The sequence below is a fragment of the Rhinolophus hipposideros genome, assembly GCF_964194185.1.
Source record: "Rhinolophus hipposideros genome assembly, chromosome: 3".
Classification (NCBI taxonomy): domain Eukaryota; kingdom Metazoa; phylum Chordata; class Mammalia; order Chiroptera; family Rhinolophidae; genus Rhinolophus; species Rhinolophus hipposideros.
The window spans coordinates 102,492,716-102,504,812 of NC_138049.1; the positions used below are offsets into that span (position 1 = coordinate 102,492,716).

Consider the following 12,097-nt stretch of genomic DNA (forward strand, 5'->3'; position numbering starts at 1 on the left):
ATCTAAAACTGAACACTTAAGAAGTGGCAATGTCATTTAGAAACAAGGAGGTAAATAGCAGAAGACACAACTAAAAGCATTGAAAGCAGCTGCTTCGGTTGAGTGAATCCGGTGGGATGGGTGGGGCAAAGCAGTGCTGTTTACCATTGTAAGCCTAGTAGATGGTTTCGTCTTTCTCAAATCCCTACATGTATTACTTTGATAACAAATCACAAAATTCAAAGTTATGTGGGTTCAACGTGGAAAATGTGGAAAGTACAGAAAAGTACAAAGAAGAAAATAAGAACCATTCATAATTCTTCCACTCAGAGAAAGCAATTTATGCACATTTTAGAGGAACAGGAATTAAATGAATTTATTGAGATTAAAGTGTCAAAAAGAGTTTGAGGATTGAAAAATAGCATAACTTAGATATAAAGGGACAAATAATAAGAGTACAATACTGTGCATGTAATATGGTAGGTATAATTATTCACAGTATGATCATATACAATATGATCTCATAGGCGTTTATGGGTATATTAGAACATAGTCCGGAGGCATGCCGACCAAAATGTTACTTGGGATTAAGACCAAGGCAGGCACTAGGGTGGGAAAGTGAGGTGCCTGGGACGCACCGTGTGAGGCACTCACTGTCAAGAGCAGGGGCTGCACTTGAGCTCAAGTGCCTCCTTCAGTGTTGGGCCCTAGGGGCCTCACTTGCCTTACCAGAGTCTCGTCCTGGTAGGGACCCAGGGATGCCGGATCAAGGGCACTTTCCCCTTCTGATTTTACACTGAGAAATATGTTCCAGTCCCTTGCTACTCCAGGTGTGGTACGTGGACCAGCAAGCAGGATTACCATCACCTGGGAGCTTGTTTGATATGTATAATCTCAGCGCTGCCCAGCCCTTCTGGATCAGAATCTGTATTTCTAACTGAATTCCAGGGAAATTGGGTGCACGTTAAAGTCTGAGAAGCACTGGGGTAGCAGACCCCAAACGCAGTTCCCAGCCTCTTATGGAAGGAAGATTCGGAGACAACTGATGTCATTGCCCCAGTAGGTGGGACACATACTGCCTGCCTTTAGAGGGTTGTGGTCTTTGCTGATAGGCTGAGCTTCAGCTTGAAGCAGTCAAAGGTCAGCCTGATGGAGGAGAAGCAAGCGATTCCCTTTGGACAAAGAACACTTTGGGGCAATGTTTAAAGAGAAGGGAAAGGCTAGCGGGTCTGAACAGGGGAAAAGAGCAAGACAAAAAGGTGCTAATATTCAAATCAAGGAACTCAAGTCCTCTGGGGGAAGAATAACTTAGTATACTATAAAAAAGGTATTTTGGTTTTTTTCCCCAAGAGATTTTAGAGAAATCTGTTATAACACTGAGAAGCTTGGATTAGGTGAATTATATTACAATTATATGATGGCAGAGAAAATATAGAGTGAGGTGAGCAAGACACTCATCTCCTTGACTTTTTCCACTCATAAAGGGCTTAAAAAACCCATCTGGCCAAGTGTGACCATATGGATTGGCAATATAGAAATATAAGGGAATTGACTCTGTTCAGTGTCCCCATTAACTAGAAGTCAATTAATAAGGGTCCTGCTACATGTCAATTCTCCATTTAGATTAGCAAGTTAGATGGAAAGAGAACAGCAAAGTAATATATACTACTATTATATATATATAATGTATTATATATAGTATATATATAATATATTGTATATATATAATTGTATATATATTGTATATATATATATAACATATAACATGTCAAACATTATTGGCTGAACAACCCAATACTCATTCTCAACCCCTTTCTTTCTTGTCTGCCTTCTTTACAGAGCATAAAAGCTGAGTACTTGCTTTCCCAGGAAGGGTGGCCATGTGATGCAATTCTGGTCATTGAGACCTCTGTGGAGGTCTTTAGAGACTACTATATGGAATACCTACCACTCTCTCCAGAACGGATTCAGAGTGGTCTTTCCAGGGCCTGAAGTAGGTAGGTTGAGGGGAGCTGGAAACTTACCCTGGTACAAGATTTATGAAGGTGGCAAATAACTCAGTAATAAAGATGATATTTTAATGCAATATTTAAAAAAATAAAAATTAAAAAAAAACCCATGAAGAACAAAATATCAACATTTAAAATAAAGGCAGGATCTGACAAAACCAGTCCTAGAGTGAAGCCAAATGAGTTCAAGTCCTACAAGTGTATGTGTGGTGAAGTCCTAGGCTTCAACTCACAGTCTGGAGTGGGTGGAAGTGATTGGTGGCACTTAGGTTTTATGTCCACTCTCCAGCTGCAAGGGAGTCAAGGTGAGAGGATACCTGGAATTTTCAGTTTTATAGTGAGAAGTAGGAAACACATGAAAGGGATTCAGGTGGTCAAAAAGAATGACAAATGTCCACTACACTTATTGAAATCATGGTAAAATGACATTGTTTGGGTCCATGCAGAGAGCAGCATGTTCTGACTGGGCTATTTTGAGGAAGACGTTAGTAGTTATTAATTAGAGTGGGGGTACAGATAAATTAATATAGGAATATAGAAAGAGAACGAAATCTCTTTCCTGAAACTGGGAAGGCTCCAAGGCGAAGATAAGTTTTGACCTGGGCTTTCGAGGAAGGAAAAGAAAAAGCAGAAAGAAAATTGCATTTGCAGTCAGAAAATGGGGTTCTCTGCTTTGCTACTTAAATTACTACCTGTGAGAATTCAGGCACATCACTTCGGTTCCTTCATTGGTAAAACCTCATCCTAAATTGAACAGAGAAAAACAAATACTGTATGATTTCACTTATATGTGGAATCTAAAAAACAAAACAAATGAACAAAACAGAAACAAACTCGTAGATATAGAGCACAAACTGATGGTTGCTAGAGTGGAGCGGGGTGGGGATTGGGCAAAAAGGTGAAAGGGGCAAAAAAAAAGATTGAAAGAAGTTCAACCTGCCAGTTATAAAAGAAGTCACGGGACTGTAATGTACAGCATAGGGAATATAGTCAATAACATTGTAAAAACTAGGGGGACAGTTACTAGACTGACTGTAATATCACTTTGTAAGGTATATAAATGTCCAACCACAATGTTATACACCTGAAACTAATATGTCAAGTATAATTTTAAAATAAATTATAAAAATTGAATGGGGAAAAAATAACCTAAAAAAACCCCACCTCGTCCTAGTAGTAGTTTTTGTATGAGGCTAAGACAAAGGAAACTGGGCTTTGAAGTGTAGAAAGATGAAAGCAGTCAAGGAAGGCCTATGTTTTCAAGACCATTAAGGAAACAAAGCCTGGGACCCCCAAGCTTGAAGGATAAAACCAAGACCTATGGTCTTGCAAACAGTTACACAAGAGAGAGAGGCACCTTAATATCGCAAAACAGCCTAATGAATGACTTGCACACCTGCTTCTTCCGCTCTCTAGCTGGCCTCTTTGAAGGCAGGCAGGGACTATCTTTGTTTCCAGGAGCCCGACGCTTTCTGGTCAAGGGCACTGTGCTCCTTTCTGGAGGAATGAGTGACTGCCCAAAGGCTAGTAAACTTGGAACCTCTTTATCCCAAGGGATGGTACAGACTGGGGTTGGGAAGCGGTGCAAAGCAGGTTCATCTGTGCACACTAGAACGCTCACCCAGTGGCCCATGTCCAAACCTAGGAGACCTCGCCAGATCCCTATGTAAGGCATGTTAATCATTACTTAAAGGAAGAATAGATGGGGCCAAGGGCTCCAGCCGACCTAGTCCTCCAAAGTTTGAAAATCAAGGGAGGGGCGGAGGATGACTACAAAAATTGTAAAATTTCACAGAACTACAGTTGAGAGCGGGCACGCGCTCATATACAGGCACAAACGAGTGTATGCTGAACTGGTTAAATCCGAGTGTCGTGCAGGGTCTCAGCTCCCACTCCCCGCCCAAGAACGCAGGACACGGTGAGGCCAAAAAGGAACACCCACGGAGCCATAGATAGGGGAGTCAAACCAATATATTCTCGCTGGCGGCTGGGCTGGAGACACAGGAAGCAGGAGCTACATAATCTGCCTAACAGCAGTCCGCGCTTGCCAGCCACCATCTTCTTGGTAGCCCCATTCCTTTCTGCTAGCGTAGCCACAGCAGTTATATTAGTGGCCAATGGCCTACGGGTTACAGCTGACAGCCAACTAGCCACAGCTGCTGGCCACCTGATCACAGTTGATGGCCATTTACTACCCGAGCCAGCACCTTTCTATGTGAGGCCGAGAGCCTGGAAACTGCTTTTTGGGGCTTTGTCCCCACACCGAGTAAGGGCTGTAATCTAGTTAATTGCATTGCTCTAGTTAATTGCACTGTGCCAATGCCAATTTCCTGGTGTTGATAACGTAGTATAGTTATGTAAGATGTTGAGGGAAGTTGGGTGGGTGATGGGTATACGAGACCTCTTCGTACTACTTTGGCAACTTTTTGTGAGTCTGTCATTATTTCAAAACAAAACGCAAAAAGCACAAAACACAAAGGGAAGGCCTGCAGCCCAGCCCACCCCGGGGCCGCCCCACACCCCACACTTCTGCCCTCAGCTCTCCGCTCGGGTAAAACCCGGAGGAGTGTAGGTAGGTGGGGCGCGGCCGCGCACGCGCAGTCCTGAAGTCCCCGCCGCGGGAACTCACGCACGCGCAGTCCCGGCCCCCGGCCGCCGCGCCAGCCCCTCTCCGCGGCGGGGAGCACGGCTGCCTTGGCCCCTCCGCGCTGCCGTCTTTTCCGGCAGTTGGGGCTCTTCCTGTCGTCCTCACCCACAACCGCCCGTCGTCCCTACCTCAGAGCCCCTCGCCCGTCCCCTCCCCTCGTCTTCTGGCCGGTCGGCTGCTGCCGCTGGGGCTTCGCCTGTCCGCACGTTGAGACCGCTGGCCCGGCCGGCGTCTGCGGCTGCCCGCCGCCCCCTGCCCTGCGTCCCTCGGGGGTCTGGTGAGTGTCCGGCTGCCTTCCGTCCGTCCCAGGCTTTTCCCTTCGTCTCCGCTGCCCCCGACTCTTGGGGGACTCTCTCCTTCCCGACTGCGCCGTCTTTCCAGCCCTGTCTCCGCGCTTCCTCAGCCGCTGTCGCCCGCTTTGTCTGCTCTCTGCCTCCGCTCAGTCCTTTCCTGGATCCCGCTCATTTCCAGTGTTCACCTCCTTTTCTTTTTTCCCCGGGGGGGGGTTGTCTAAGGACCCGCGAGCTGGTGTGCGAGGCGGAGACGTCGAAAGCCCACCTTGGGGCGTGGTGGCTCTGCGTCCGCGCCCGTCCCCACGGGGAGTCTTCGGGCGCCGCGCTTCGGAGAACTTCAAATCGCAGGAAAACGTAGTGAAGACCCCCCTTTTTTTTTTTTAAAGAAGACAGTGGAAAAGGAAAGTCACGAAGGCCTTAGAGGAAAGTCTGGCTCAGAAGGTGGGCAGGAGGCTGGTAGCGCTGTCACATCTCCCAGCCGCGCTTTGAATTGACTCAGAGACGCAAAGAGAAACTGCGTTGTGAAACGTGCGGAGGAAGGCTGGGGTGCAGGGGACCCGGTGCTGCCTGTCCCCTCAGCTCACCTTGGTTCTGAATTAGCATGGGCCGGGGCAGTGGATGGGGTCGCCCTCAACGTCAACCATCCCCAGTAGCAGGCACCCCTCTCCCACCCCAAGCGCTAGATACCAGCCTCCTCCTACGAGGAGGAGGACGCTGCCCCGCAGCCCCGCGTGGACAACCATTCCGGGTCCCAGCCGTGTCCCCGTCACACGTACATCTTCTCAACTCCTAGGAAGGGTCATAAGCCATGAGTGTTTTCCTTGTAAATCTTTTATAAGGTGCTCACTCATCGCCTCGCATTGTGCGGGAGACGGGGGAGGATATGAAAGGGTATGTCTAAGACCAGGTGCTTGCTTTCCAGTGGCTTACAGTTGGGGAAATTAGATAGGTGACTCTTAAGGGAAAGTCTCAGCCCCAGTGTCGCCTTGTCCAAAGGAAAGATGATTAGATTGTCCGTCACGAGGGAAGAACGAACTGGTGAGAGAAGGGGTATTTATAGAGATAACCCAGTACCGTTGTAAGATCAGTCACCCAGGCACAGCGATGGAGAGTAAATAAAACAATGGTTTTCGTTGGATCTCCTTTTACTGTACCTGCCCGTGACTTACTGGGATCACATTCTTTCGTTGACATTTTTAAACTTTTAAAAATTTCTCACCTACCTATTAGTCCCTAGTTCTGCAGAGACGGAGGATGAAACGAACAGGAGCAGGGCTTCCGATGGCCTGAGGGTCAGGGCACGGAGGCTTGAACGATCAAAAACACGAGGGAAAGCCCTGTCTTGTAAAAAGGTGCTTGGTTGGCCCAGTAAGCCTATAAATTGCTGTATGGCAGGAGTAATTGTATCTTTTGATGAAAGGTTGTTAGAATTAGGCTAACTGTTTTATGAGTGAAGGAAGAGGTGGAGGAGGAAGTTTTGAAGAAAGGTTAAAAGGGAAGGCCAGTGCAACCTTTGCCTTACATTAGAGACTGCATGTGAGGGCTGAAAACCATTGTGCTAGACCATTGGCTGGCCTACTGTGTGAGCATCTTGGAGTGCACTCAACTGCCTGTTGTTGGTCTTTTTAAAAGTTGATAAGTCATGCCAGTGACTCAAATGGGTCAAACTTCCTCCCCTCCAGTTTTATACATCCATCAATGTAAATGTAATTTTGTTCTTTTAGCTTTATTGGCAACTGAAAAATCATTAACTTGCTCAACTTCCATTTATTAACCGCCTGTTATACAGAAGGTACTGTTTGTCTCAGGCTTAAACTCTCTCTAGTTGTTGTATTTTTAAGTGGAAGTGATTTAAGTTGTTAAAATATATAAAGGGTCTCCAGAAATTTTCAGACAAGGGAGGAGTACAAAGTGCTCACTTGCTTCAGCGTTGTTCTTAAATCTGGTTTTAAAATTTCTTCACTAAACTTCAAGTGCATGTGGTTTTCATTGTGGGTGGAGGGGGTAAGGGCTGACAAATAAGGAACCACACCCAAGCTTTAGAAACCAAACAGAGGGGTTTTTGTCTTTTTTATTTTTTATTTTTTCCAATTCTGATATCCTAAAAACTCTTGCGTTTGTTTTGGTATTAGCAGAAACTTTCCATAAAAAATAGCATTTTTTTAGTAAGGTAGAGCTGAATTAAATGTCTTGAATTTGTGATTACTGATCATTTTGGCACATCATAAATCAAAATGTTTGACTGAAGTAGAGCCTTGATTTTGAATCTCTGCTCTGAAAGGATTATTCTTTGTGTTTTTCGCTGAGTACCACTTTATAAATTTGTTTAATGTTAAGTCTTTTTATTAGTAGTAACAAGTGTTTGCACATTCCTTAAAAGTCTTAGTTTAATCTGTAAAACAAAAAAGGGGAGACATATTAAGGGGAGAACCTTCAGAAAACTTCATAAAATGCACTGTCTTTGAAAATGGATCTTGGCCTCTCCTGAGTTTTACTCAGCTTTGTTTTGGGATGAAAAGACAGACTTAGAGGTAGGTTGTGTGGAAGGAAGGTATGACAGGATAAAATATTGAGCCTTGTTGCAGTGCTGGAGCAAGTCAAGGTTGGTGAGCCATCTGGCAAAGTGTGACAATATAGGTTGGCAAAAATTTCTGGGAAAGTGAAATTTAAATTTAGGAAAAAATGTTCTATAAGCTATTTAAAGCTTCTCGGTATTGGTTTTCTCATATGGAAAACTAGAAAGTTAAGGTCCCTTATTTTTGAGGTATCTTCCATCATTAAAATTATGATTCAGGTTTTTTTCTTTGTAATATTGTTTCCATCATAGGTCTTTATTTTGACTTGTAAATTCAAATAGACAGTGAACATTTATCAAATACCATAAGACATATCAGAGTATATATATATATATATATATATATATATATATATATATATGTGTGTATATATATATATATATACATATATATATATACACACATATAGATGGACATTTGAGTCATAGAATTTTTTTAAACTAGAAATTGTAAATTTAAAAGTTATTGGTAACTTAATGGTAATAGTACATGCTCTTTGAATAAAATATAGAAAAAGTGGAAAGCATAAACAAGAATAAAATGATCGATTGTGTTTTTACTGCCTAGAGTTAAGCCACTAATAACATTTTTATGTATGTATTTCTAATAATTCTCTGCACATATAGTAAACACACAAATAAAATTGAGCTCATGGTATACGTTCTGTTTTGTAACCTGTTCTTTTCACTTGGGTTGGAAACATTTCCCCTGACATTAAACAGTTGAACATATTTTCATTGTCTGCGTATAATTCATTATAAGACTTTTTCATAACGAGTTCTGTTGTGCATATTCAAGTTATTTCTAGCTTTCCTTTGTTTACTGCTGCATTGAAGCCTCTTGTATATGAATCCTTGTAGGTCTTGGATATCTCCAGAGGAGATTTCTAGATGGCAAAGAATTATACTGTGTCTATATTATGTGGTCTTAATTTACACATATGGTCTTGTGATCATGTTTTCTTCCTTTTAAAACATACAACACTGTTTTAAAGATGCATTCATGTCACTTTTAGGTACAGGTAGATTTGCTCCTGATTGCTGCATGGTATTTCTTTGTATGCATTCACAGCATTTTTATTTATTTCCTTACTGAATTGCCTCCAACTTCTCATAACACAAATGATGGCATGATGAACGTCGTCTAATACACATCCTTCTGCATGTCCCCTTAGGAGCCTGCATGACAATTACTCTAGGCCTTTTACCTAAGGATGGGATTTCGGAGTCATAGTACATTAATATATACTTATTTTCACCAAGTATTCTGTTCATCTGGCTTTTGTTAAATGTTACCTGTTTATCCTCTGGAAAAGTTGTACCAATGTACATTCCTACGAATAGGGTCGGGGCACACGTAATTGGTGTATTCTAACTCCAAAACTAATAGGACTTCTTTTCTTTGTATCTAGCAGCCATGGCAATGACAGGCTCGACACCTTGCTCCTCCATGAGTAATCACACCAAGGAAAGGGTGACAATGACCAAAGTAACACTGGAGAATTTTTATAGCAACCTTATCGCTCAACATGAAGAACGAGAAATGAGGTAAAGAATCTTGTTTGAGAAAATTGTGTCACGGTTTTGACAGTTATGTCTGTCATCGTAAAACACATTTGTAATATCATTGATAGGAGGCAAGAGTAATAGCAGCCATGTTATAGCCTATCCCATTACAATGGAATGACAGTGTCATTGATTCCCAAAGTGCACTTATTTCTACTGTCAATAACACAACATTTTGTGATAGTATAGAAAAATTAATTGGGCCAAGTCCTGAGTTTATCAAGGCAGTGTGTTGTAATGGAAGGAGATTTGGGTTTAGAATCGTGTCGTTAACAGAGGCTGTAACAAGTTTTTAATCTTTCTGTGTATCAGTTCCCCCATCTGGAAAATGGGAATAATACCTCTTGCCTTGCTGGATTGCTGTGGGGATTAGACACAACACGTATGAGTACCCACCATAGTTCTTCACACATAGTAATCACTTAGTTAATGGCCGTAGTACCAGCTATTAATCTAGTGAATACCATTCATGTCATAACTCATAATTAATTTTTTTCCAACTTATGAAAATATTCAAAAATGCAAAAAAATGGAAAGAATTGTGTACAGTATATACCCACGTATATTAGGTTGGTGTAAAACTAATTGTGGTTTTTGCAATTCTTGACCTTTTAAACTGCAGTTACTTTTGCACCAACCTAATACATCAGCTAGATTCTGCAGTTATCATTTGTTGTTTTATCACATATCCATCCTTCTATCCGTTCATTAATCTATCTTAACTTTTTGCCGTACTTCATAGTATGTTGCGGATGTTAGTATATTTTAGTTCTGAATACTTCTGCTTGTATAACAAACTAGAGTTCGAGTATGTATGTGGTTTTCTTTAAGGGAGTGTAAAATTTGTGTACAGTGAAATGCACAACCTTAAGGGTGACCATTTGATGAGTTTTGACAAATGCATGTACCTGTGTAACTTAAACTCCTATCAAGACATAAAATATCCCATAAAATTTCATTCCTGGAAACACTCCTTTAATCCCAGGCAACCACTGTTGTGATTTTCTTTGTACCATTGATTGGTTTTGCCTATGTCATACAAATGGAACATGTAAACGGATTCATATAGTAAGTACTCATTTGAGTAAGGCATCCTTTACTTAGCCTAATGTTTTCAAGGTACTACCATGTTGCTATTTTATCAATAATTTGTTCCTTTATATTGTTTTCTGACTATACCTCCGTTTGTTTATACGGTCTTCTGTTAATAAACATCTGGGCTTTTAAAATTTTTGGCTATTTTCAATAAGTTTCTATGAGCATTTGTATCTAGATTTTTTTGTGAACATTTGTTTTCAGTTCTTGGGTAAATATTTAGGAGTGGAACTGCTGGATCATAAATATATATAGGTATATATTTAGTTTGTAAGAAATTGCTAGTTCTTTTTCCAAAATATTACCAATAATGTATGAGAGTTCCAGTTGCTTTACATTTTTTGCTAACATTTGTGTTGTCAGTCTTTTAACTTTAGCTATTCTTGTGGATGTTCAGTGGTATCTCACTGTTGTTTTAATTTGCATTTCCCTGATGATTAATGATGTTGAACATTTTTATGTGCTTTTGGCCATTTGTATATTTTCCTTTGTGAAGTGTTTGTTAAATTTTTTGACTGAGTTGTAGGAGTTTTTTATATATCCTAGAGTACTGGTCCTTTGTCATATATATGTTTTACAAATAGTTTCTGTCTGTGGCTTTCCTGTTCATTTTTTTTTAACAATGTCGTTAGATGAGCAGACATTTAAATTTTGGTGAAATCGAATTTGGCATTTTTTTCTTTTATAGTTATTGCAGTCTGTGGCCTCTAAGAAACCTTTGCCTGCTCCCAAGTTATAAAGATATTCTCTTATGTTTTCTTCTGGAAGTTTTATAGATTTACTTTTTACATTTAGTTCTGTGACTTATCTTGAATTAATAAGTACATGTGGTATTATATGGGGGTTGAGATGTTTTTTTCCCTATAGGTATCCAGTTATTTTAGCTCCATTTGTTGTAAATATTTTTTCCCCCATCAGAGTGCTTTGACACTTTTGTTGAAAATTAAATACCATATAAATGTTTATGTATTTATGGGCTCTCTATTCTGTTTCATTGATCTATTTGTCCCTGTGCCAGTACCACACGGACTTGATTACTGTAGCTTTATGGTAAGTTTTGAAGTCAAGTAGTGTAAGTCTTTAACTTTGTGCTTTTTATTCTTCTGTTTTTCAGGATTGCTTTGGATATTTCAGGTTCTTCATATTTCCATATAAATTTTAGAATCAATTTGTCAGGTTCCTGCAGAAAAGCTTGATGTAATTATGATTGTAATTGTACTGAATCTGTAGATCATTTTGGGGGAGAATTGACATCTTAGCAATATTGAATCTTCTGATGCATGAACCTGGTATATCTCTCCATTTTGTTAAGTCTGTAATTTTTCTCAGCAGTGTTTTATAGTTTTTAGTGTGGAAGTCTTATGTGTCTTCATCCATTCCTAGTGTTTTGGAATTTTTTGATGCTATTGTTAAGTGGGTGTTTAAAATTTCATTTTCCTGTTGTTTGCTGTAGCATCTAGAAATATAACTGAATTTTGTATATTGTCCTTATGTTCTGTAACTTGCTAATTATTCTAGTGGTTTATTTTTGTAGGTTCCTTAGGATTTCCTATGTAAACAATCATGTCATATTCAAGTAGAGAGTTTTACTTCTTTCCAATCTGTATTCATTTCTTATTCTTGCCTTATTGCATTGGCTTGGATTTTAGGTTCAGTTTTGAATAAAAGTAGTGAGAATAGGCATCTTTGTTCCCAATTTGCCTACGGAGAAAAGCACTTACTATTTCATTGTTAGTTGTGATGTTAGCTGTAGGTTATTCAAAGATGCCCTTTGTAGGTTGGTGAAGTTTCCTTATGTTCATATTTGCCTAAGTGTTTTGTTTTTTTTATCATGAGTGGTGTTAAATTTCATCAACTGCTTTTTCTGCATCTTTGAAATTATCATATTGTTTTCCTCAATTTTTTAATATGGTGAATGGCATGGCATGGACTA

The 12,097-nt window shown here is 40.5% G+C and overlaps 1 protein-coding gene across 3 annotated transcripts in view; it reads left to right on the forward strand.

Annotated features, from left to right (window-relative positions):
- Nucleotides 1–4,648: 4,648 nt before the first annotated feature.
- Nucleotides 4,649–12,097, forward strand: part of STK38 (serine/threonine kinase 38) — a 37,949-nt gene continuing 30,500 nt past the window's right edge. Inside the window, exons 1-2 of one of the 3 annotated variants that reach the window (XM_081040623.1) lie at nucleotides 4,649–4,912; nucleotides 8,919–9,051. In XM_081040623.1, the coding sequence (XP_080896749.1) occupies nucleotides 8,921–9,051 (131 nt within the window). In that variant the 5' untranslated portion in view covers nucleotides 4,649–4,912; nucleotides 8,919–8,920. Of the gene's footprint in view, nucleotides 4,913–8,915; nucleotides 9,052–12,097 lie in introns of all 3 variants that reach the window. The other 2 variants (XM_081040624.1, XM_081040625.1) reach the window with 2 other exon arrangements.